Raw genomic sequence first — 27516 nt, 5'->3', positions numbered from 1 at the left:
AAAGACGGCTACAGCACGGTTGGCTTATTCTGGATGGACATCCGTGGGACGTCCTCACAGAATCACGCTCCCGCATGCCCCCCGGGGGGCGCGCACTGAGAACATCCGTGACCGCCAGGTCCAGAGGACCCGGCGCATCACAGTAACCGGCCGCTGATAGCACCCGTTTACCACGTGATCGCTCCGTCAAATGAAACAAAACAAAAATCGGTGTCACGTCATGACGCCGGTTCCTGCCTCCCCTCTCTGTACCGATCGGTACAGTGAGAGGGGGAGAGATGGCAGCAGCGCTGTAGGCTGGATCTATAGTGCCCACAGCGTGCTCAGTGCAATACTCTGCCCATACTGTGCATCACTGTGCAATACTCTACCAACACTGTGTAATACTCTGCCAATACTCTGCAACACTGTGCAATACTCTGCAATACTCGCCAATACTCTGCAATACTCGCCAATACTCTGCAATAAATTTAACAGAAACAAAGAATAATTTTTTTTTATTATTATTATTTAGGAATTTTCTGTCTTTTTTGATTTATAGCGCAAAAAATAAAAAACCCAGCGGTGATTAAATACCACTAAAAGAAATCTTTATTTGTATGAAAAAAAGGACAAACATTTCATATAGGTACAGTGTTGCATGACTGAGTAATTGTCATTCAAAGTGTGAGAGCACCAAAAACTGAAAATTGGTCTGGTTAGGAAGGGGGTTTAAGTGCCCAGTGGTCAAGTGATTAAACTATAACATAATCTCTATATATGTATAAACGGTTTTGTCTGCCTTTTCCCCCCTGTCATCACAGACCTAGGCCATGTAAATACTGTCTTGATTATATTCAACAACCTGCAGCAGTGGTTGTCAATATATAAGGTGTAGGGGGACTCCACTGTGGCCCCTTAAAAGCTTGAAAGGGTCAAAGACTGCACATACTACCGGTAGGGGAGATGCTCAAACAGTTGGGGACTGGAAATCTGCTGTAGATCAGGACCAATTGTTTAGAGTTCTGACTTGTTACATCTGACTGTTTGAGATTGCTGTCATTACAACCCCTTTGTAAATCAATGTTCCATCTCACACTATTGTGGTCCGCAAAGGGCGATCTAGCAAGCACCAAAGGGTAACCTATGCCCTTTAGGCCATAGGTTGGGCATCAGGGTTGTACAGGGTAGAATTCAGCATACGTTCAGTTCGGGACTGTAAACAAGGAAGTCTACAATTGGTCCTGATCTACAGACCATTGACTGACCCTAGCGTTGACTGCTTTCAGAGCACAGGGAAAAAAATGATGTGCAAAAAGATCACAGCCCAACAAAAAAACGGTATTTGTTCTTGGTGCCTTGCTTTTTAGACCTGTTCTGGGTTATTTGGGGTGCTGATACAGCAAATTGCATTGGCTAGACTATATCAGCTCAAGTTTCTTAGATAGGGCTGAATTTATATAATTTTTAGTCCGTTTTTTAAAAGATCTTGCATATAAAGTTGTTCTTCTGTTACCTAGTTTGTGTTATTGCATACAAGTTAGCAGATATGGTGAGAGTGTTTTCACGCCAAAAGTAATTTTACATTGGAAACATTGGATTCTAAAGTGTGAGTTATTAACTGTATTCTAGTTATGATTGTAAATGAGGGTGGGTATATTGCCATTCATATTGTTTCACTTTTGAAGCTCCAACACCGTAAAGGTTATTATGTCTACTTCACGACAGTGCTGCCTGAATCATCTCAACGTATTTTGCTATATTTATATCCTGATTTTTGAAAGCCAACCAGAGTGAGGAGTGGTATATAGCATTTATGCTGTATCTCAAAAACTATAGCTGATAGGGAAAAGCTGGTGCTGTTTTTGGAATCAGCGGGTCAGATATACCCAAGAACAGGTCTAACATTTGAGGCAGCAAAATGTGCGTTGGCCCGTTATTATGCGTTTTTTTTAGTATGCCTGAATATGTTAAAGAAGCTTGTATGTTTTAAAAATACAGTAATTTTGTAGAGAAAAGGGCACCTTCAGTTATTCTTTTTGTGGCAGCCTTCTCCAATAGGCCTGAAAGCCACTGTAGCATTGTTCAATGGATTTATTAGCTTGTCCAGTACTGTGAGGATCCGCTACCGAGGCCTGTCCTGAACATGACATTTCCCAGAACATAAAGTCCAGGACATTATGATTGGAAGGAGACTTGCAATGCTTGGGCGTCTTAAGACCTTGTGAACAGACAAACAATTTCCTTTAGGGCTTGTTTGCATACTTTATTTCTTAATAGATCTTACAACATTGAAGCAGAAAGTGCCACTCCCACTGATTCTTCTGTGCACCGTTTGTGTCCTGGTACTCATATATATGATTGTCAAGTGAAATGTTTCTGATTACAATACAGGGCTCTTCTTTTTTTTTTCTCTCTCTGTAATGTGGATTGAGGCTTAACATGATACAGATGGTTCACAATAAAAGGCTGAATGTAAATGAGAGAGCTAGAAAGAGTGTCTGTCTTTTCTCACAAAAATGGGAATGTGTACAATTGCACAACTTTAGTGAGCTAAGCATCTGATTTTTTTTTTATTAACCACTACAATACAGGGCACTTTCACCCCCCTTCCTTCCCAGCCCAATTTTCAGCTTTCATCGCTCTAGCGCTTTCAGTGACAATTGCGCAGTCATGCTACACTGTACCCAAATGACATTTTTATCATTTTGTTCGCACAAATAGAGCTTTATTTTGGTGTTATTTATTCATGACTCAGTTTTTTTTTTTTTGCTATATAAGCGCAAAAAAGCGGAAATTTGGAAAAAAAACAATATTTTCTTTTTTCTATTTTAAAAGAAACCAATAAAATCAAATTTTGTCATAAATTTAAGCCAAAATGTATTCTGCTACATGTTTTTGGTAAAAAAAATTCCGTTAAGTGTATAATAATTGGTTTATGTGATTACGGACATATGTACGCAAATGATCATGTATATATGTGTGCAGGTGATCAAGTACATATGTGTGCAGATAATCATTGGGACATGTGATTTTAGTGGGACATATGTGGGGGACATGTTTTTATTATTAGGGACATGTGTTTTTATTATTTGGGGACATGTATGTTTTGGGGACATGTGTGTTTTGGGGACATATGTGGGGACATTGTGTTTACACTGTGTGGTGTGTTGTGTGTTTACACTAGACTGATGATCAGTGAGTAAAAAGCTGTAAAAAACAGCTCATACTCACTGATCATCAGCCGGCTGCAGCCATCTGCTCTCCTCTCCTCAGCGATGACTTCTGTGTGAGGAGAGGAGGAGCCGATTGCCTAGCAACCGGCTGTTTGTTTACATCACATGACGGCCGTGATTGGACACGGCCGTCATGTGATCAGGAGGGCCAATCACAGAGCCCTCCTGCCGATCTGAGATGTGCCGTGTCCGGGTGACACGAGCACATCGGGATCGCGCCGCTGCGCGGGCACGCTCCTTCTGAAGGACGTTCCTGAACATCCTATCAGAAGTAGACGGCTTCCACCCGGCCGTATATGTGCATTGGCCGGGTGGGAAGTGGTTAAGAATTATCTGTTTGAAGTAGAGCTGCACGATTCTGCCAAAAATGAGAATCACAATTTTTTTTGCTTAGAATAAAAAGATCACCATTCTCTTACGATTCTTGCGGCGTAAAATCTTTCACATTATACAAAAAAAAATTGGGTTAACTTTACTGGTTTCGTCTTTTAATTCATCAAAGTGTCATTTTTTTTCCCCCCAAAAAATGCATTTGAATGACTGCTGCACAAATGCAGTGTGACTTAAAATAGTACAACAACCACCATTTTATTCTCTAAGGTCTCTAATAAAAAATATATATATAATGTTTGGGGGTTCTAAGTAATTTTCTAGCAAAAAAAAAATGATATTGACTTAAAACACATCAGAAAAAGGTTTAGTGTTTAAGTGGTTACACTTCCCTCATTTACACACCAAAGTGTATTCCTTTGATCTAAAGGACAAATCGTTACAATGTTTATAATTAAAGCGGTGTTCCAGCCACGATTTTTGTAGCTGCTGACTTTTAATGAGGACAGTTACCTTTCCAGGGAGCCCGCTATGTCGGCCTCCCGAGGCCGATCCATCCATTGGATTGGGTGCCAGTGCTGCCATCTTAACGAAAGGAAACAGGCAGTGGAGCCTTGCAGCTTCACTGCCCATTTCCTACTGTGCATGCGTGAGTCGCACGGTGCTTTGGGAATGGCCCTGTCGATTTCTGGGACACATACAGGTCCCAGAAGGCAACGGGGCAGCCCACCGAAGAGGAGGAAGTGACGGAACAGTGCTGCGGAATAGGAAGAGGCAAATTAGGAAGACTGCCTAACGACAGGCATTTCTTGAAAAGTAAAAAAAAAAAAAAATGATGGGGATGCCTGATGTAAAGGAGGATGCTGATGGGGATGCCTGATGTGAAGGGGGACTCTTATGGGGATGTAGATGCCTGATGTAAAGGGGGACTCTTATGGGGATGCCTGATGTGAAGGGAGAGGATGATGGGGATGCCTGATGTAAAGGGGGACTCTGATGGGGATGCCTGATGTAAAGAGGGATTCTGATGATGGGGGTGACTGATGTAAAGGGGGACTCTGATGATGGAGATGCCGGATGTAAAGGAGGACTCTGTTGAGGATGCCTGATGTAAAGAGGGAATCTAAAGATGGGGATGCCTGATGTAAAGGGGGACTCTGATGATGGGGACACCTGATGTGAAGGGGGACGCTGATGAGGATGCCTCATGTAAAGGGGGACTCTGATGGGGACACCATTTGTAAAGGGTGACTCTGATTAGGACCCCTGATGTAAAGGGGGCACCTGCTGTAAGAGGGTACACTGATGACACCTTATGTTAAGTGGTTTTATTTTCTTTTGCAGGAAATGTGGATGTGATTGGTCTACTGTGACAGGCACAGTTTTATCTAGTAGTAATGATACATAATCACCTTATCAATGGCTATTTACAGTCCTGCATTACTAACCGTTTGATTTTTCAGTTTGCATTCTCCCCCCAAAAGAAAAAAAAATTGAGCTGCCACTGGAGAAACGTGAGACTAATGCAATGTGTCTCAAATGAGAAGAGTGTCAGAGAGGGAAGTAGGTGAAGTACCTGATAAGTGCTGTGTGGGGCTCTAAGGATTCCCACTCCACCTCTCTTCCGTCCACTGGGTCTGGGTGAGTCCAGAGAAGGCCACCATGGGAGAGGGAAGGAGGAGAAGCAGTGTCGGATTCATGAAGCCAGGTTTTAGTAATAGCAATTAAAGAGGAAGTAAACCCTGATGAGTTTACTTCCTCTTTCATTCCCTGCAAAGGCAAAGCATAATGGACTACTATGCATCGCGTAGTAGTCCATTATGTGTCACTTACCTGACACAGGAGCCAGCTGTCCCCTGTAGTCCGCCGCATCCATCTTCTTGGTGGGGTCTCGCAGCTCCGCTGCTGTCATTCGGCAAAGCCGCGATGACGTCACTCCCGCGCATGCGCACGGGAGCCGACACGCGCGGCAGCTCCGTCGCTGAGAATGCCGCTCTCAGTGCGCCTGCGCGCCGCTGTCTACAGCGCATGCACCATAGACAGCGGTGCCCGTTTTCGGGCAAATATCTCCTAAACCATATAGGTTTAGGAGATATTGCTTGGACCTACAGGTAAGCCTTAATCTAGGCTTACCTGTAGGTCAAAGTGGTTTGTAAAGGTTTACAACCACTTTAAGTTAAAGGAGTTGCTGATAAAAGGTTGTAGAGGGAGGTGAGTTTGTTACAGACACAGCAAGTGTTCCAGAGGATGCAGGAAAAAGGGATACTGGTTTTGGGGAGATTAGGAATGGAAACTAAATTGTGTGACTTGCGGCTGCTGCCAGAGGGTGTGGAGTGATGGCAGTGTTTGGTATAGTTAAATGTTGGAGACCCAGAGTTTGGGGATGTTTCACCTGAGGTTAAGAGAAGCAGAGGGACGTAGCAGGAGTTGGTGAGTGGTAAGGCAAGGTCACCTGCATCCTGTTTGATGCTTTTCAATGCAGTTTGCTATCTATTTTAACAATTATTATTAATATTATTATTATTAAATTAATAAATTATTCTATTTTGACATATTCGCATTAAAACATTTACGGGGAATTTGTACCAGGCTCACTCTCTGCATGGAATTCGTATGTTGCCCCTGTGTTAGGGTATATTTTCTACAGGTGCTCTAGTTTTCTCCCACATCTCAAAAGAATACTGTTTGATTATTCAGTGTATAAGGTCGGCTGTAGCATGTACATGCATTATGCTTGTATAAATGTGGTTTGGCATGGGATGGTAAATTTCAGTAGCAAGGAATAATGGTGATGGTTTTGTGTACACTATAAAAAACTGTGTAATATTATCTACTCTGTATCTGTAAGGTAAATATATTTAACTGTGCTGGCTATATAAATAAATATGCATACTATTTATGTACTTACACATTTTTTATTTTGAAGGAAATAGCCCGCCATTTACGACCAAAGACTATTCGTGCTCAATTTGGGAAGAATAAAGTGAAAAATGCAGTTCACTGTACTGATCTTCCAGAAGACGCAGTTCTAGAGGTAATAATCAAATTTTCCCATTAAATATGTGTATTTTTCCCTAAAGATAACAAGCTTGGTGGATTTCTGATAACATTTGAAATGCTGGGGGAATGTGTTTATTGTTCCTTCGTTACACACGGGTCAAATGCCGGCCGACATCGGCCAGTTCAATAAGAACCGACCGACATTCGGCCCGTATGTAAGGCATTCGGTCCAACCGAAGCCTGCTGTTTAGCCGGGTTCCGGACGAGCATGCTGGAAAACCAGCAGCCAACTGGCCCCCGATCAGCACTCCCAGACAATGGCGGACAGAGCTGATTGGAGTGTTCTGGTGGGGGAGACCACTGTCAAAATACAACAGTTAGCGGGGGAGACCACTGTACTAATGTCAGATCAATAGTAAAGCGTCTCTGACTGGGTTAAATGGGAAAAACGAATAGTGTGTACCAGGCTTTAGTCTTACTTGGCTAATATCTTACAAGATTTTAACAGCATAAGTGTATATGTGCTAATGTCCTGCACATACAATGGGTGAGCAATTGATCTGAATCTAGTAGTAACTGGTAGGCACTTGTATGTATTTTTATTTGTCTACTATGCATGGTCATATGTACATATGAGCTCTCTGCTGATAGAGATGAAACAATATTTATGCATGGAAAGACTTCTCTATTATGCGCAGCCCTGGTGTATAACCAGAATAACTAGAATAGAATAAAAAAGTATAACTAGAATACATGCAACTTGGGTCTCCTATACCCTGGAGTTGTTTATCTTCCTCATAAAAGTCAATATAAATGAAAATACATCACAAGTGTAACCCCCTGTTCTGCTCAGAGTTCCTTTCCATATAAAACACTCCTGGTAAAGCAATCTTTTGCAGAACTCTAAAGCTTGGATTTTTGGGAGCTAAGCCAGTTTTACAATGTGATGTTTGTCATGCTAGCCTTGGTATCAGTTTTTACTCTGTTAAGACTTGGATATTAAGGGTAGGTGTATGTTGTTTAGCACAAAATAATATGTTCAAGCCTCTTCACTTCTTCCGCATATGAAGGAGAGATTGAAGACCTGATGACAAGCACAAGGAGACTGTTGAGGAAGCTGCTGCAGTAAGAAACTATAACAAGGGTCACCCTACGCAGTCTTGCAGGCAATAACTTAGCCCTGTTGGACGAGGCAAGATTGTTGGTGTCTGTGGATCACAGGCTCCCCAGTCCCACCCGACCCACACAATCCCCCTGGTTGGTCCCTTTTTGCAGACAGTTGTTCCTTTGCCCAGAAGCACTGAATTGGTAGGTCATTTATATCACTCACCTCATGAGGAGTTTTATCTTTTTTCCTCTTTTAAGACCTTCCTATTGAGGTCTTTTGCTTCATGTCTTAATATATATATATATATATATATATATATATATATATATATATATATATACACAGTTAGCATGAGCATCTAGTTAAACCTGACGTTTCCAGCTTCTCCCCACCTAGATAACTGATCTTCTTTCACTGCTTAACCCCTTGCTCTGCTAGGGATTGGGCAGTGACCTAAAGGCTACTTAGTAGCCACCAAAGTTAGCTTATAGCGTCTTCTTACTTATCCCCCTTTTTCAACCTTTTTCACCCTGTCTTTCTTCCCCAACCCTTCTTTACTTCTTTCTGCTCTCATATCCATCTCCTTATACGCAACTCCAATTTCTTACCTCCCCTTTTTATGCCACCCTCCCCAATTTTGACTGAGGAAATACAGGCCACAAAAGCATTAATGCCACCAATTAAAGTAGCAGGACCAGATGTATTCCCTAAACTACTACAAGACCTTCCAACTTATCTTAACAGCCATGTTCACCTTGGCCATCAGTTCCATTATCCAGGGCCACCAACTGCCCCTGGGCTTCTCAGGGCTCAAATTATGATAATACGTAAGGAGGGGAAAGACCTTCTCTGTGCAAATTACCTCTCCATCTCCCTTCTCAATGTGTACTTCACAAAATGAGACATGCAACTGCCTCAATCCACATATGTTTAATAATCATACATCCTGAAAAAAATAGTTTTTATGTCAATGATAACTCCAACAAAGTACGGAATATCATAAACCTGTTCCCTTGTTATTATTATCAGCCAACACCAAAAAGGCATTTTTTTTATCATGGGAACTGACATTTTATCTCGGTGGTCCTTCACAATATAGGCTCAGGCCCCTATATATAAAATCATGGGTCCAAGCAATATACTCAAGACCCTTTGTAGTGATTAGGGTCAGCAAAACAATCGGATTCTTTTCCCCCTCTCTAATGGAACATGACTAGGTTGCTCCTTTTTCTCTTAATAGTTCTTCTCCTGGTGGATCTCATCCTTAGAAATATCAGAGACACTTCACACAAAATTGCAGCATATGCAAATGATCTGTTAGTGTTAATTTTAAAACCCAAAATTACCCCTCCGGCTGTATTTGAAAAATATAGCACTCCATATTTTTTCAAAATCACCTGACAAAAATCTCATGCCTTTCCTCATACATTTCCTCCCACCAGCTAAACTCAAGTATATTAAGCGAAACTTTCTGTTTAAATTGAATAGCTCTTCATTACCACTAACCTAGTCATTAAGATCACAGTGGCCCGAGGTCATTTTCCATGCCACATTCCTCCCTTTGCTTTCAACTATCCACAAAGATTCTCAAAAAATTGTATAATTTCTCTGCCCTTGGTTCTGCAGAAACAGGATATTAAAGATGGATGTTTTACAAATGATTATGGTATTTTTGAAACAAAAGAGTAGTGGGACTTTAAATATGCCAAATGAGAACAAAACCAAAATAAAAATCTATATAAATGTTATTGCACATAAAACATTATCATAGACACAATATTAAAAACCTAGATATGCATAAAGAAACTGCAATAAATACAAAACATTGCCAGAGGAGAGGTGGATATGTACTTACCACAATACCAGCATATGTGATTGTCACAGAAATGCCTGTCTGTCTTGGTATTTTGGATTTATCCCCTCTGTAAATACTGGGATTCATATTCAGAGTATATTGCTATACATCGGATAATTATTTTCCCATCTTGGATATTTATGTTTACTTTTACTTTTTATAAGTTTGGACTATGGGGGTTATTTACGAAAGGCAAATCCACTTTACACTGCAAGTGCACCTGAAAGTACACTTGGAAGTGCAGTTGCTCTAAATATACGCCCTTGTACACACGGTCAGAGATTCCGACAACCAAATCCGTCGGATTTTGTCTGACGGATTTTGTCCGAAACTGTTGCATACACACGGTCGGGCAAAGTTGTCGGAAAATCCGTGATGACATTATTTTGTTACGACGGGACTACGTTCACGCTAGTAGCCAATAGCTTCGGTGTAGGAATTTGATCTGAGCTTGCGTGGCACTTTGTCTGATCGGAATTCTCTACACATGATCGGAGTATGTCCGATCGAAGCATTTTGTCGGAAAATTTTACCAACAAGTTGGAAAACTTGGTCCGTCGGATACTCCGACGGAAACAGTCCGATGTAGACCACACACAGTCGGAATATCCGACAAGACGGTCCGATTGGACACATTCCGTCGGAATCTCCGACTGTGTGTACAAGGGCTAAGGGGTACATCTGAAATGAGGGGAGGCTCTGCTGATTTTATTATCCAATCATGTGCAAGCTAAAATGCTGTTTTTTATTTTCCTTGCATGTCCCCCTTGGATCCTCAGCGACTTTACTTCCAAGTGCACGTGCAGTGCAAAGTGGATTTTCCTTTCATAAATAACCCCCTATATCGAATGGACCCTTAGGCAAAACATCCAAGACAGATCCTATATTCCTCTCCTCTGTTTTGATGATTTATGATATTGAGTAAGAAACTTTACAGTATCTCACAAAAGTGAGAACAGCCCTGACATTTATGTAGTTATTGTATTATATTTTTTCATGTGACAAAACTGAAGAAATATAACTTTTCTACAATGTAAAGTAGTGAGTGTACAGCTTGTATAACAGTGTAAACTGTCCACTCAAAATAAGAGCCTTTTCACACCGAGCTGCCCGGCGTCAGCGGTAAAGCGGCGCTATTTTTAGCGCCACTTTACCATCGTTTTAGTTGCTCTATTCGGCCCCTAGCGGGGCAGTTTAAATCCGGGGTTAAATCCGCCCGCAAAACGCTGCCGGTATCGCAGCACTGGCCCATTGATTTCAATGGGGAGCAGCGGTGAAGGATCGGTGAGTTCACCACTCCAAAGAAGCTGCTGGCAGGACTTTTTCTGATGCCCTGCCAGCGCACCGCTCCAGTATGAAAGCCCTCAGGCTTTCACACTTAAGTGAATGGAGACGCTTTTTTCAGGCGCTATGCAGATGCTATTTTTAGTGCTGTAGCACCTGAAAAATGCCCACAGCATGAAAGGGGTCTAACTCAACACACAGCCGTTAATGTCTAAACCACTGGCAACGAAAGTTAGGCCGCGTACACACGGGCGGACTGTTCGCCCAACCTTGTCCGCTGAACAGTGTTTGGGCGGACAGTCCGCCCGTGTGTGGGCTTTCAGCGGACAGTTTCAGCGGACAGTTGGACGGACAAAGTCTTTCGGAAATTCCGAAAAACTGTCCGCTGAAACTGTGTTTGAGCGAACATTCCGCCCGTGTGTAGGCTACTTTCGAAATGAGCAAACTGTTCCCGCTCGGAAAGTCCGCCCATTTCGAGCGCGTGTACAGGTAGGCGGGGCCCGCGAAGGAGACGTCGCGGGCTCCGCCGCCTGGAATGGGCTTAAAGGGGAACCCCAACGCCGAAAAAAATCGGCGTGGGGGTTCCCCCAAAGTCCACACCAGACCCTTGTCCGAGCACGCTACCCGGCCGGCCAGGAAAGGGGGGCGAGCGAGCGCGCCCCCCCTCCTGAGCCGTACCAGGCCGCGTGCCCTCAACATGGGGGGTGCCTTGGGGAAGGGGGGGCCGCGCGGCCCCCCCACCCCAAAGCACCTTGTCCCCATGTTGATGAGGACAAGGGCCTCTTCCCGACAACCCTGGCCGTTGGTTGTCGGGGTCTGCGGGCGGGGGGCTTATCGGAATCCGGGAGCCCCCTTTAAGAAGGGGGCCCCCGGATACCGGCCCCCCACCCTATGTGAATGAGTATGGGGTACAATGTACCCCTACCCATTCACCTGTGAAATAAAGTACAAAAAAAAACACAACACAGGGAAAAAATATTTTATTGCACAGCTCCGGGGGTCTTCCGTCTTCGGGGGTCTTCTCGCCGGACTCCTCCGCTATCTGTGTGTAGCTCTTTTGCTAGCGGAGGAGTCCGGCTTTCTTCCTCCCCGCCGCCGGCCTCTTCTCCCGACTTCGGGGGTCTTGTCCCCCTCTTCGGTTCTTCTGCCGGGCCACCGCGCCTTCTTGTAGCTCTTTTGCAGGCGGTGGCCCGGTCTTCTGTCGCCGCTGCCTTCCGTTCTTCTGTCGCCGCCTTCGGTTCTTCTGCCGGGCCACCGCGCCTTCTTGTAGCTCTTTTACAGGCGGTGGCCCGGTCTTCTGTCGCCGCTGTCGTCGCCGCCGCCGCCGCCTTCCGTTCTTGTTCTTCTTCTTGTTCTTCTTCTTCTTCTCCTGGAGATGTTGACTCGACGAGCTCTCCGGCCGGAATGCCAGGGACACGCTCCGCTGCCACTTATATAGTGACAATGGGGCGGTGTCACATGGTATATGTCACATGGGTTGGTCACATGGTGACCCCGCCCCCTTACGATGTCATAGTCCCCATGTGACATCAACCCATGTGACCAACCCATGTGACATATACCATGTGACACCGCCCCATTGTCACTATATAAGTGACCGCACAGCGCGGCTCTGGCATTCCGGCCGGAGAGCTCGTCGAGTCAACATCTCCAGGAGAAGAAGAAGAACAAGAAGAACAAGAAGAACAAGAAGAAGAACAAGAACGGAAGGCGGCGGCGGCGGCGACGACAGCGGCGACAGAAGACCGGAGAGGGGGACAAGACCCCCGAAGTCGGGAGAAGAGGCCGGCGGCGGGGAGGAAGAAAGCCGGACTCCTCCGCTAGCAAAAGAGCTACACACAGATAGCGGAGGAGTCCGGCGAGAAGACCCCCGAAGACGGAAGACCCCCGGAGCTGTGCAATAAAATATTTTTTCCCTGTGTTGTGTTTTTTTTTGTACTTTATTTCACAGGTGAATGGGTAGGGGTACATTGTACCCCATACTCATTCACATAGGGTGGGGGGCCGGTATCCGGGGGCCCCCTTCTTAAAGGGGGCTCCCGGATTCCGATAAGCCCCCCGCCCGCAGACCCCGAAACCAACGGCCAGGGTTGTCGGGAAGAGGCCCTTGTCCTCATCAACATGGGGACAAGTGCTTTGGGGTGGGGGGACCGCGCGGCCCCCCCTTCCCCAAGGCACCCCCCATGTTGAGGGCACGCGGCCTGGTACGGCTCAGGAGGGGGGGCGCGCTCGCTCGCCCCCCTTTCCTGGCCGGCCGGGTAGCGTGCTCGGACAAGGGTCTGGTGTGGACTTTGGGGGAACCCCCACGCCGATTTTTTTCGGCGTTGGGGTTCCCCTTTAAGCCCATTCCAGGCGGCGGAGCCCGCGACGTCTCCTTCGCGGGCCCCGCCTACCTGTACACGCGCTCGAAATGGGCGGATTTGCCTCCTCCTTACGTGGGCGAGTCCGTTCATTTCAAAAGTTGAGCGAACTGTTTGGCAAACAGTTCGCTGAAACAGTCCGCTCGTGTGTGGGCAAGTCCGCTCATGCAAATTTTGAGCGGACTGTTTGCCGAAACTGTTTGACGAACAAGGTTGGGCAAACAGTCCGCGCGTGTGTACGCGGCCTTAGTATACCCTTAAGTCAAAATGTCCAAATTGGGCCCAATTGGCCATTTTTCCTCCCTGGTGTCATGTGGCTCATTAGTGTTACAATGTCTCAGGTGTGAATGGGGAGCAGGTGTGTTAAATTTGGTGTTATCGCTCTCACTCGCTCATACTGGTCACTGGAAGTTCAACATGGCACCACATGGCAAATAACTCTCTGAGGATCTGAAAAAAAAGAATTGTTGCTCTACATAAAGATGGCCTAGGCTATAAGAAGATTGCCAAGACCCTGAAACTGAGCTGCAGCACGTGGCCAAGACCAACCGGTCCTGTTAAACCAGTGGTTTAACAGGACCGGTTACACTCAGAACAGGCCTCACCATGGTTGACGAAAGAAGTTGAGTGCACGTGCTCAGCGTCATATGCAGAAGTTGTCTTTGAGAAATAGACGTATGAGTGCTGCCAGAATTGCTTCATAGATTGAAGGGGTGGGGGTCAGCCTGTCAGTGCTCAGGCCATATGCGGCACACTGCATCACATTGGTCTGCATGACTGTCGTCCCAGAAGGAAGCCTCTTCTAAAGATGATGCACAAGAAAGCCCACAAAGAGTTTGCTGAAGACAAGCAGACTAAAATATGGATTACTGGAACCATGTCCTCTGGTCTGATGAGACCAAGATAAACTTAATTGGTTCATATGGTGTCAAGCATGTGTGGCAGCAACCAGGTGAGGAATACAAAGACAAGTGTGTCTTGCCTACAGTCAAGCATGGTGGTGGGAGTGTCATGGTCTGGGGCTGCATGAGTGCTGCTGGCACTGGGGAGCTACAGTTCATTGAGGGAACCATGAATGCCGACATGTACTGTGACATACTGAAGCAGAGCATGATCCGCTCCCTTCGGAGACTGGGCTGCAGGGCTGTATTCCAACATAACAACCCCCAAACACACCTCCAAGACGACCACTGCCTTGCTAAAGAAGCTGAGGGTAAAGGTGATGGACTGACCAAGCATGTCTTCAGACCTAAACCCTATTGAGCAGCCTATTGAGAACCTGCATCCAATTTGCAATACTGTAAACCCATCTGCTAGATTAAAAGTGTATGAATAGTAAGAGGAAACCAGGTCCTCTTACTACAATATCAGGAGACAATTTATGGTTTTCCTTAGTAGACAAGTCGAAAGGTTCTCCTATTTTTAGGTAATCATTAAGACTTGTGCTCAGTGACTAATACTGCAGCATACTTAAAGTGGTTCTAAAGGTTGAAGTTTTTTTACTTTACTTTATACCTTCCTTCAGTATGCAGCCCCCCTCTCCAAATACCCAAGCCAGATTACAATCCAGCGATGTGCACTGGTGCAACTGTTGTCCCGAGTCTCTGTCATTGGCTGAGAGATAGCAACGGGAGCCATTGACTCCTGCTGCTGTCAATCAGAGGCGGGGATGAGGAAGGGGTGGGGCCAAGCCCAATTTTGTGTGTCTTATGGACACACAGAACGGGGCTCGGGAGCAAGCAAGCACGAGTGCCCCCATAGCAAGCGGATTGCTGTGGGGGCAAACTAGGCACACTGTACCGATGGGTCCGATAACAGAATTGCAATCTGCTTAGGCTAAATTATTTGGCCCTCCTATATGGAAGTATAAGATGGAAAATCTGCCTGTTTTAGCAGCAGCAACCAATCAAATTCTTCCTTCTTTGTTCTAAACGTAGATGAGAAGAGGTAAGGATTAATCTAATTGGTAGCTACGGACAACTAAACATTTTGTCCAGGCATTTTCTTACATGTAAATCTAGTTGATTACAAACACCAATAGGCATGTCCTTTACACAGCCCTACCAAAAAGGTTTCCTGACTTTTGTTCCTCTTTTAAATAAACATGAGTGGCTTGTCCTAACTCGGCTGGAAATCTATGGAAGCCTTAGGCTTTCAGCATTCCAATGGGATTGCACCTTCTTATGAATATATATTCAGTACTTTCCTTTACATTTCTCTGAAGGGCAGTGTAACCTTGTAGCTATAATGTGAAAGACTTTTCATTTCATGCACTAGTGTATGATTCAGCGCATTTGTAAGCAGTTTGTACCAACTGTGCCAAGAGTAAAACAATCCTACTTTACTAGAGCTATTTTAGGATCTGAACACATTACTTTCCACTGGTGCTAGATGGGTGCCTTTAATAAATAAGCATATCCCGTTGTTCATAGCTATAGTAAAGCTAGTTGTGGTTTACTGTAAAAGCTTTCTTTATACAGCAGCAAATACTTTTGTATTATTAAGAAGGAGAAAGAGGAGGAAACACAAACACAGACCCTGTAGGGGGCATTCTGTTGATTAAAGATGGAATATAACAAAAAGTATTTCTAATGCATGTGGTCTTTGTAATTGTGATTGCCGTTTTAACAGGTATTATTAAACACTTTATTATTGTACTTTTTTTTTTTTTTTTAGCACACTTGTGAATGTAGCTGTTAGCGATTGCATACGGGGGAGACCCAGCAGGGGTTCCCAGTGATCAGCTGTGAGCATAAGCCCCATAGAAAGCAATTGGTGTCTGAGAGCTCCCGCAGCTAATTAGCGCCAGGGGCACTGTCACTCATTTCTAATGACAATTCTTACTTTATGTATAGGTCTACCAATACTAAACTCTCCTTCTTAGAATGATAGTTGTCATGCTGAATCTTTGGACTTGACTGCTGAGTCACTGATCCAGAGCAAGTGTAGAAATAAGGAATTCAAATGCTATTCTCACACTAATTTACATGCTTTTAATTCATGTTCTGGGTCTGTGATTTAATGTGGAACTACATTATATTTGAGCACCCTAAACCAAAAGCGCTATTTAACTCCTGATTTACCACTTCAATACCGTGCACTTTCGCCCCTTCCTGCCCAGGCCAATTTTCAGCTTTCAGCGCTGTCACTGTTTGAATGACAATGGCGCGGTCATGCTACACTGTGCCTAAACAAAAATTTTATAATTTTGTTCCCACAAATAGAGTTTTCTTTTGGTGGTATTTGATCACCTCTGCGTTTTTTTTTTTTTTTTGCTAAACAAATAAAAAAAGACCAAAAGTTTTGAAAAACAAACGTTTTTTTTAGTTTCTGTTATAAAATTTTGTAAATAAGTAAGTTTTCTCCTTCACTGATGGGCACTGAAGAGGCTGCACTAACGGGCACTGATAAGGTGGCACCAATGAGGTGACACTGATGATGGGCAGTGATATGCGACAATGATGGGCACTGATAGGTGACACTGATATGCAGCACTCATAGGCTGCACAAATATGATATGGGCACTCATAGGCTGCACAAATGACAGATGGGCACTCATAGGTGGCAGTGATGGGCACAAATGACAGATGGAAGCTCATAGGTAGCACTGATAGGCGACACTGATGGACACTAAAAGGCTGCACTGATAGGTACTTATGGGTGGCACTGGGCACTCATAGGCGGCACTGATGGGCACTGATAAGTGGCACTGATGGGCATCACTACTATGGAGGCACTGGCAAGCGTTGCTGATGGGCATTGACTGGCATCCTATGTGGGAACACATTGGCATCCCTGTTGGCCATGAGTGGCATACCTGGTGGTCATCAGTGGTGGCCATCCCTGGTGGTCTTTGGGGGGCATCCTCGAGGGGGGGGGGGGGATTATCAATCAGCACAGACCTCACCTGTCAGGAGAGCTGCCGATTGGCTCTCCTCTACCCACGTCTGTCAGACACGAGTGAGGAAAAGCCGATAAGCGGCTTTTCCTGTTTACACCGTGATCAGCTGTGATTGGACACAGCTGATCACGTGGTAAAGAGCTATTGGTCAGAGACACTACATCAACGATCACCACGCGCCCCCACAGACATTGGGAAATATCGGACACTTTTGACATTATATTGGGACCATTCACATATATACAGCGATCGGTGCTATACAAATGCATTGATTACTGTATAAATGTCACTGGCAGGAAAGATGTTAACACTAGGGGGCGATCATGGGGTTAATTGTGTTACCTAGGGAGTGATTCTAACTGTAGGGGGAGGTGACTCACAAGGGGATGAGACAGATCGGTGTTCCTCTGTACTGGGAACACACGGATCGGTCTCCTCTCACCTGACAGGATGTGGATCTGTGTGTTTACACACACATATCTACGGTTCTGCTCTAAGTGCAATCGTGGGGTCACGGCCACCGGGCACGCGCATCCGCTCCCGAGTTATGTGTGGGGGCACGCGCACGCCCCCCAGACAGCTGGGAAACCCAGGAAGTCATATGACGCCCGCCCAGGATGGGAGATCTCCCCTGCGGACGTCATATGACTACGGCTGGGATGGGAAGTGGTTAAAAAAAATGTTTAAAAAAACACTTCTAAACGCAAACACCGAAAAACGCAGCTAAACGCGGCATGTAAACGCGGCAAAACAGACGTTTTAAATGACGGTTATTATCTGTCAAGTTAAATCATTCAGGAGAGGTTTTAAAAACGCCCCATGTACATGAAGCCCAAGTCAGGCAACTAGCATTATCTTTAGGAAACCAGCAGTTGCAACCCCCATACTTCTCTTTGTGACAGTGTCACTTTAACTACCTCAACTGCTTATACTTACCTTCCCTTTGTTCCCTGTTCTCTGGTTGGGAATGTGGAAAAGAAGACCTGTGTAACCTGTAGCCAGATCAATTTGGAACTTAGAACTGTTCCTAGGAAACGCGCTCAGGCCTGGCTATTGGCTTATCAGGCACCCAGTGCTGCATTATGGGAGGAAGGGGTGGGAGTCACATGCTTCCCTATACTCAGCAGTACAGGCTGTGTCACTCTGTGTAGAGGGAGTATAGGGTATGTTAGTATAAGCTGAGGATGTGTATGCAGGCAATTAACCTGTTGTTTTTCCTCTCTTGAGCCAATCACTGGTTAACTTTAAAACTGTACAAAGGCAGATGTAGGCTAAAGATAGCTCTAAATGGCAAAGTGTCATTATTAGTCATTTCTCTTTTTTGAAACATTGAGACCTTCCCAGTTTTACTGCGGTACACCCCACATCATTGTGGAAGAAAAACATGCAACTTTTTCCTAATGCCGTTCCTACTGTTCTACTGTCCATATATGCCGAGATAATGACACATTATTGTGTAATCACTAAATTCTCAAATAATCTGAATTAGGGAAATTATTGTTTTAGAAAAGATGCATAATCTTTGTACAACATACTTTTTTTTTTGCCATGCATATGAAAAAGAGGATTAAAGGGATTTCCTTAGTTCACTGATAAAAGTATGAATAAAATCAATAGCATCTTTGCAGTATCTAATCATCTGAAATGCCCACAGTGTAAAGAGCTGCCACATACCGTGCTCTTTTGGCCTTGGCTGTAAGTGTCATAGTGGAATTCAGGGAAATGTTTGCTTTTTTTTTTTAAAGTGAGTAAGGCCTCATGCACACGTGATGTTTTTCCAGCTGCTGGCATTTTGTTTTTTGTCCATGTACACATATGCTTTTAGCAGCATTTAGAGCAGGGATATGCAATTATGCGGACCTCCAGCTGTTGCAGAACTACAAGTCCCATGAGACATATGCCGCGTACACACGGTCGAACTGTTTGACGTACTTAGTACGTTGAAACACATTTCAGCGGACAATCCGCTCGTGTGTGGGCTTCAGCTGACTTTTTCAGCGTGCAGTCCGGAGTACTAAGATTTTCGGTTTTTCCAAAAATCTGTCCGTCGTACTTTGGTTTCAGCGGACAATACGGTCGTCAGTATGCTAGTTCGACGGACTAAGAATGGCGCATGCCCAGAAAGGATTTACACAGCGGAAGGGTGCTTTGCTGTGTATTGGACTTCCTATTTCTAGTCCCGTCGTACGTGCTGTACACGTCATTGCGCAAGCTTTCGACGGACTGTTTGTGTATCCGTGTGTGGTCAAGTCCGTTCAGTGGAAAGTACGCCGGATTGTCCGTCGGATTGTATGACGGACTAAGTACGCCATACAATCCGCTCGTGTGTACGCGGCATTAGCAAGACTCTGACAGCCACAAGCATGACACCAAGAGGCAGAAGCATAATGGAACTTGTAGTTTTGCAACAGCTGGAGGTCCGCTAATTGCATATCCCTGATTTAGAGGCATGACAAAAAAAAACCACTGCCAGTGTGTCTAGGAGCAGCAGAGTTTTGGTAGAAAAAAACACTTGACACTGCTAAATGCATCTAAACTTGCCTAAATGCTAGGCGCCTTTAGAACTTCAGCATTTATTAATTTCAATAGCCCTTCCCTTTCAGAAGCAAAGAAAGTTGTAAGTACAACTTTGGAGACATATTTGCACCACAAATGGCAGGTCAGATGGAACCGTTGCCTCAAACGCAGCTAATGACTCTAGAAGGTGGGTGATAGTCTCTCCTCTAAGCCCTTGTACACACGGTCGGAGAATCCGTCGGAATGTGTCCTATCGGACCGCGTTGTCGGATAATCCGACTGTGTGTGGTATGCATCGGACTGATTCCGTCGGAATATCCGTCTGACCCAATTTTCCAACTTGTTGGAAATATTTTCCGACCAACTGGGCCGATCGGACATACTCCAATCATGTGTAGAGAATTTTGATCGGACCAAGTGCCACGCATGCTCAGATCAAATTCCTACATCAAAGCTATTGGCTACTAGCCTGAACGTAGTCCCATCGTAACGAAATTACGTCATCACGTTCTGAATGATCGGATTTTTCGCCAACTTAGTCCGACCGTGTGTATGCAACAGTTTCGGGCAAGATCCGACGGACAAGATCCGACGGACAAAATCCGACGGATTTGGTTGTCGAAATCTCCGACCGTGTGTACAGGGGCTTAGGCAGGGATCTCCAAACTACGGCCTTCCAGCTGTTGCAGAACTACACATCCCATAAGGCATTGTAAAACTCTCACATTCACAGATGTGACTAGGCATTATGGGAATTGTAGTTCCTGAACAACTGGAGGGCCATATTTTGGAGACCCCTGCTCTAAGGGACCTAGTACCCTCTGTTCTGACAACTGTCCCTGGCCTGAATCCCTACCTTCTTGGAACTCCACTGGCCCTTTTAGCTGTGCATTCTTCCTCCTACCTATCTAGAGAGGAATTTTCAGCCACCATGTCTGACTTTATGGGCAGGATTTTAGTCCTCTTGGAGGCTGTAGATCTCAGGGGTCACAAAAGACTCCCTTCAGTTTCTCCTAAATTGGTTTCTGACCTTGCTCTTGCAGCTAACATGCTGCTTAAAGGGGAGATAAACAAAGATCCTCCCTCTACTTCTGAGAATTCCTATCAGGATGAGATAACTTTAGCTTAGGTTTCATCAAAGTTTAGGGATATCATTGCTATCCTTATTGATGCAGTATGCACAGTCCTTATTGATGCAGTATGCAGTATTGGCATTAGAGCATCCTAAGTCTTCTTATCCAGAATTCTCACTGAAATTGCCCAAAAATGGCAAGACTTTTTCAGTCCACTCACTTTTTGGGCCTTTCTTATGACTATCCTAGCTGTGACTAGCCTCCCCCTGAAAAACATTGCAACTTCTCAGCATTTTGTATAGCAATATCCTATTGAGGAGGGATTCTGCACAAATGGGCATCCCAGTGGGTGATCCAGTCATTTCTTACCTTATCAAGACTCCAACAGTCCCTGTGGAGGATAATCCTATGTTCAAATACCCATTGGACAGGAGGTTAGAAGACCTCCTAATGGCCTTGTTTTTTATGGAGGCCCAGACATGCAACTGGCAGTTGCCTCCATGCTTGTCTGCCAGACCCTGACTGTCTGGATTAAGCACATGAGCCTGAGACCCTAGCTCCATCTTATGGCACCAGTTCAGTCTAATCTACATCGTTCCTCCTCCAGATCTCTTCGCTTGTCTGTTCAGCAGGATCAAGATGGAGGGCATTCCGGTGAAGGTCTATACACTGAACTGGCCTAGGAGGACATGACAGACTCTCCATGGGCCCTTCTGGATTGTTTGCACCTTCTGTCCCAAGACCCAGTCTAATATCCTGCTTTTGTTGAAGCCTAGGTCTGTAGTGATAGGGGCCTATCAGATTTGATTATCTCTACCCTCTTGAAGGCTTGAAATTGGACTTCTTACATAGTTTACCATCACAGTTGGAAAGCCTACTTTGAGTGGTACAAGCCAGGAAATGTCACCCTAGGAGGAACCCCGCTGGATGCATTTTTTCCTTTCTCCAGTCTGTTCTGCAGCAACCAGGATCTGACCTTGAGTAGCATCGAGGGTCACGGCTTGGCCCTGGCCTTTATGTTTCAGAGACCTTTGGCTTTTCTTTCCTTTTTAAAGAAGTGATAAAACGCAAAACCAAAAATGGAACATATTGCAGCTTACCAATCATTAGATGTGGCTGCTCCATTGTTTTTTTTTTTTGTTTTTTTTTAAGTGTTTTCTGTCTGTTTTCATCTGGTAATCTGGCCAGTGACACAGTTTCTGTATTTCACTCTGGATGAAGGAGCACAGAAACACCTTTGGACAGCAGCATTGTCAGTTTAAGGGTAAGGGAGTGTTATGCCGCGTACACAATCGAATTGTATGGCGTACTTAGTCCGACATACAATCCGGCGGATAATCCGGCGGACTTTCTACCGAACGGACTTGGCCACACACGGACACACAGAAAGTCCGACGTTCGCTTGCGCGATGACGTACAGCACGTACGACAGGACTAGAAAAAGGAAGTTCAATAGCCAGTAGCCAATAGCTTCCTTTTTCGTACTTGCTTCTGAGCATGCGTCATTCTTAGTCCGCTGTACTAGCATACTGACGAACGTATTGTCCGCTGAAACCCAAGTCCGACGGGAAGATTGGAGTGCAAAAATACTTTCTTAGTCCGCCGGACTTCACGCTGGAAAAGTCCGCTGAAGCCCACACACGATCGAATTGTCCGCTGAAATGCGTTTCTGCGGACTAAGTACGCCGGACAATCTGATCGTGTGTACGCGGCATTAAATGCACTAACAAACTCAAGCCATACAAATTCTTGAGCAGTTACAGCAACAATTTGTTCTTCTTTGGGATAAACTTTTTGCATAAAAAATAAAAGGTGATCATTGTAAGAACTTCTGTTAGTATTAAATGGTTTGTCTCAACCCTCTGCTATATCTGCAGGGCAGCTTGTTGAAAAACAACTGATTTCACCTTTGCATGTGGAGTGAGAGCTATCCTCTAAGGTGCCTTTCCTGGAATAACATAGGACAAGCCTCCTTTCTCCCAAAGGTGGTTTTCCTTCCACCTCAACCAAGACATTGTCCTTCCCTCCTTATGTCCTGCTCCAATACATCTCAAGGAAATGTCTCTCCAGTCTTGATATAGTACTCACTGCGAGAGCGCACTCTTAGTTACAGCCTCTCTTCAGCAGTCAGATTCCTTCTGGAAGGTTTCCCACAAGGGACTCCATGCTTCTCATTCCACCATGACTAGGTGGATTAGATAAATCATCATTCAAGTCCATGGTTTGAAGGATATGGTTCCTTCTTTCCCTGTGCTCCCTCATTTGGACATCCACGTTGAACACTAAGATCCTGTCACCCGTGCTTTACAATTCAGAAAAATTCAATTTTTGACCTACCAGTAAAATCGTTTTCTTGGAGTCGAGCACAAAACACAGGCCTCTCCCCTCTGTTCCTTGTGATCTCCATATTGCTTGCTACAAAACTGAGGCTTGCTGCCAATAGGGAGGCCCCTGTAGCTTTTTTGCGTGTCCAGCCGCCTCAAGGTAGTTGCATACAGGCACACCCCACTTTTAACTACACAATGGGTTTTATTTACTAAAGCTGGAAAGTGCAAAATCAGGCTTATTTCTGCATAGAAACCAATGAGTTTCTAAGCCCAGCTTGTTAAATTAAGATTTTGTAATAAAACCTGGAAGCTCATTGGTTTCTATGCAGAAGTGAGCCTGATTTTGCACTTTCCAGCTTTAGTAAATAAACCCCATTGTGTACTTAAAAGTGGGGTGTGCCTGTATAACCCTTGTGTAAGACTAATATCCTGTGTCCTGTACTGTACTTCAAGCAAAAGATTTTACTAGTAATTCAAAAATCTATTTTTTTTAATATTAACCTTGAAGTGACTTGATAACATACTATCAGATGAGCCTGCTGGCAGATTCTAAGCTATGATGCTGTAGGCACAGCATGATTAAAGCGGAAGTAAACCCATCGATTTAATAGTTTAAAAAAACAGTTAAATTCCCGGCATGCCGGAAATACTAACTGTCACATTGGTTGTGCTCTCAACCAAACTGTCAAACCATCCAATGGCTGGCGTCATAACTGATCACATGTGCAGCATCATGACAGTTGAAGATTAAACAAAGGCCAAGATGGCAGCTTCCTTGGCTGAAAGTGATAGGAGGGTTTACTTCCACTTTAAATACTTAGCATCCGTTTTTCTGGTACTGGGAGCACAGCAATGGCATCCTCTATATATATATATATATATATATATATGTATCATGAAAAACGTCCACAAAGGACAACTTACAGAAAATTCCTCTTCAGATTTAGAAAAACAATAGCCCTTTCTATGTGAAACCACTAGGCAATTTGGTGTCTTTCGGATTTCAACCACAAATGTTTCCTAGTTTCCCAGTGACCAAAGTATCAAAAAAGAGGAGGAATGTTCTTAGAGCCACTAAAAAAAGGGATATTTTGTTTAATTACTACCTCCGTTTGTATTTTGTGGTTACTTAAATTGGTTATTAAAGGTGTAAATGTATATCTTAAAATAATACACGTTCTACTTACCTGCTCTGTGTAATGGTATTGCACAGAATGGTCCCTTACCTCCTCTTCTGGGATCTGGCGCTATCCACTCCTCCTCATCTCTTAATGCCCCATAGCAAGCTGTGTGAGTCCATAGACAAACAAAGCTTTTTCTTGCATTCTCTATATTATGAAATGGGTTAAAAATGTTTCGTCATCCACAGATCCCAAAAAACTGCCCAGTGCTTTTTTTTTTCCTTCAACATCTACCAAAGCCTGAAATGTATATTTCAATATTTTTATTAGAAGTAATAAAAGTACAACCGTTGAAAATGTTGCAGAAAAAGCAACATGAGTTTCTCAGGTTATGTGTCTGAAATTGAAAGTGATATTTATTTGTTACCTTGGATTTCTTTGACAGTCTATTGAGTTCACCAATATATAAAAAGACCCCTCTGTATGTGTTTTCAACTTTCATGTAGAGCTAACACTGTACAACACTGTGCTGCCAGGAAGGTGTGTAGAAATGATTTGTTTGTGTATGACGTCATAAAGGGTTGATTTCAAATGTAAGATATGTGGCAATGGAACATACCAAATATTTAGTTGGCATGCAGGTGGTTCCTCAGTCCTTTGTTAACCTCATAATGAAAGTACTGCTGCCTTCATTCACTTCAGCTCCGAAAGGTTTTCCCCCTTCAAGACCAGGCCAATTTTTGCCATATGGCACTGCGTTATCTTAACTGACAATTGCGCCGCCGTGCGACGCTGTACCCAAATCAAATTTTTGTCCTTTAATTCCCACAAATAGAGCTTTCTTTTAGTGGTATTTTATCACCTCTGTGGTTTTATTTTTTTGCATTATTAATAAAAAAAGACCGACAATTTTGAAAAAAAAAACAATATTTTTGACTTTCTGCTATAAAGCATACAAAAAAAGGTAAAAGGTAAAAAATTAAATTTCTTCATCAGTTTAAGCCAATATGTATTCTTCTACATATTTTTGTTTAAAAAAATCCCAATAAGCGTATATTAACCACTTGCAGACCGGACCATTTTGCTGGTCAAAGACCAGACCACTTTTTGCGATTCGGCACTGCGTCGCTTTAACTGACAATTGCGCGGTCGTGCGACGTGGCTCCCAAACAAAATTGCCACAAATAGAGCTTTCTTTTGGTGGTATTTGATCACCTCTGCGATTTTTATTTTTTGCGCTATAAACAAAAATAGAGCGACAATTTTGAAAAAAAAGCATTATTTTTTACTTTTTGTTATAATAAATATCCCCCAAAAATATATAAAAAAACATTTTTTTCCCTCAGTTTAGGCCGATACGTATTCTTCTACATATTTTTGGTAAAAAAAATCGCAATAAGCGATTATTGATTGGTTTGCGCAAAAGTTATAGCGTTTACAAAATAGGGATAGTTTTATAGCATTTTTATTAATAATTTTTTATTTTTTTTTACTAGTAATGGCGGCGATCTGCGATTTTTATTTTGACTGCGACATTGTGGGGGACCCATCGGACATTTTTGACACATTTTTGGGACCATTGTCATTTATACAGTAATCACTGCTATATAAATGCAGTGATTCCTGTGTAAATGACACTGGCAGTGAAAGGGTTAACCAGTGGGTGGCAGTGTAGGGGTTAAGTGTTCCTAGGGGTGTGTTACTAACTGTGGGGGGGTTGGGCTTTCATTTAGTGAACACTGATCTCTGCTCCAATCACATGGAGCAGAGATCAGCGTCACTAGTTGCTAGGCAGAATGGAGAAATGTTGTTTATACAGCATTTCCTCCATTCGGCCGCTCCGTGAGACGATCGCGGGGATGCCCGCGGCGATCGAGTCCGCGGGTCCCGCGACCGGACTCACGGGGGTCCCGACCAGCGCGGGAGCGCGCCGGCGGCGGTGCGCTCCCGATGGCAGGGCGGCATCGAATATTGGACGTACCTGTACGCCAATATGCCTGCCCGTGCCATTCTGTCGACGTACATCGTCGTGCGCTGGTCGGGAAGTGGTTAATTGGTTTGCGCAAAAGCAATCACGTCTACAAACTGTAGGATCATTTTATCACTCGGCTCTCGACTGCTGCCGCCATTATCCTTGGTAAGGGAATCAGGAAGTGAAGCGTTGCGGCTCCACTTCCCAGTTAACTACTGCACGTGCGTGGTCATCGCTATCTCCTGGGACCCCTGTGTGTCCCAGCAGACGGCGCAGGGGGACGGGAAGAGGCGTTGACTCCCGTGGGAGTCTGTGTCCGGAAGTGGGTGCAAATACCCAAATACCTTAGACAGATATCTGCACCCCCCCTCCAAAAGGTGCCAAATGTGACACCAGAGGGGGGAGGGTTCCAAAAAGCGGATGTCAATTTTTGTGTTAACCTCTGCTTTAACTGACACTTTTATGGGGACCAGTGACACTAATACAGTGATCAGTGCTAAAAAAAATATGCACTGTCACTGTACTAATGACACTGGCAGGAAAGGGATTAACATCAGGGGCGATCAAAGGGTTAAATGTGTGCCTAAGTTGTGCTTACTCACTGTGGGGGATGTGCTTTGACTACTACTACTCCGTGTTCCTGCTCAGCAGAAACACAGGATCAGTACCTTCCCCTCTGACAGATCGACAATCTGATTTGTTTACATAGGAAGATTGTCGTTCTGCCCCTGTACTGTCTAATAAGCGGGCTCCGGCGGACATCGAGTGCGTGGTACCCATCGCTGGCCGCGTGCTCCCTACACCAGAAATATCAGATCACGTACCAAGTACATGATAGGGCACAGAGCGGCCACCCTTCCGCAGTAAATGTACATGGAGCAGTCGCTAAGCTACACCCATTTTTACTGGCTTATGTAGGCTGTTGTTGTTTCACTCTCCTTTTCATGATATTAGTCCCCAGACTGTCCTGATAATATGTAGTGACTTCACCACAAGCATAAAGAACAAGCATAGAGATAAGGAACACTGACACCATTTTTAGCTTTGAAATTCAAAAGTACCGAGACACTGGGGTTGATTTACTAAAGGCAAATATACTGTGCGCTGCAAGTGCACTTGCTCCAGAGCTTAGTAAATTAGATAAAGCTTCACTTTGCAAAGAATACTTAACCACTTCAATACCATGCACTCTCGCCCCTTCCTGCCCAGGCCAATTTTCAGCTTTCAGCGTTGTTTAAATTACAATTGCGCGGTCATGCTAAACTGTACCCAAAATTTATTTCATCATTTTGTTCCCACAAATAGAGCTTTCTTTTGGTGGTATTTGATCAGCCATGGGTTTTTTTAATGTTTTTTTAAACAAATAAAAATAGACCGAAAATGTTGAAAAAAAAAAAAGGTATTCTTCGTTTCTGTTATAAAATTTTGTAAATAAGTATGTTTTCTCCTTCGC

At 44.2% G+C, this 27516-nt stretch overlaps 1 protein-coding gene across 2 annotated transcripts in view; it reads left to right on the top strand.

Moving 5' to 3' along the window:
• Nucleotides 1-27516, top strand: part of NME7 (NME/NM23 family member 7) — a 261286-nt gene that overhangs the window by 226419 nt on the left and 7351 nt on the right. For both annotated transcript variants that reach the window (XM_077481674.1, XM_077481673.1), the window contains one exon: nt 6472-6579. In XM_077481674.1, the coding sequence (XP_077337800.1) occupies nt 6472-6579 (108 nt within the window). The remainder of the gene's footprint in view (nt 1-6471; nt 6580-27516) is intronic.

This window comes from Lithobates pipiens, unplaced genomic scaffold (assembly GCF_037356315.1).
Source record: "Lithobates pipiens isolate NorthernLeopardFrog02 unplaced genomic scaffold, aLitPip1_a1.2 Scaffold_16, whole genome shotgun sequence".
Taxonomy (NCBI): domain Eukaryota; kingdom Metazoa; phylum Chordata; class Amphibia; order Anura; family Ranidae; genus Lithobates; species Lithobates pipiens.
This window is presented reverse-complemented; position numbering and strand designations above follow the sequence as displayed.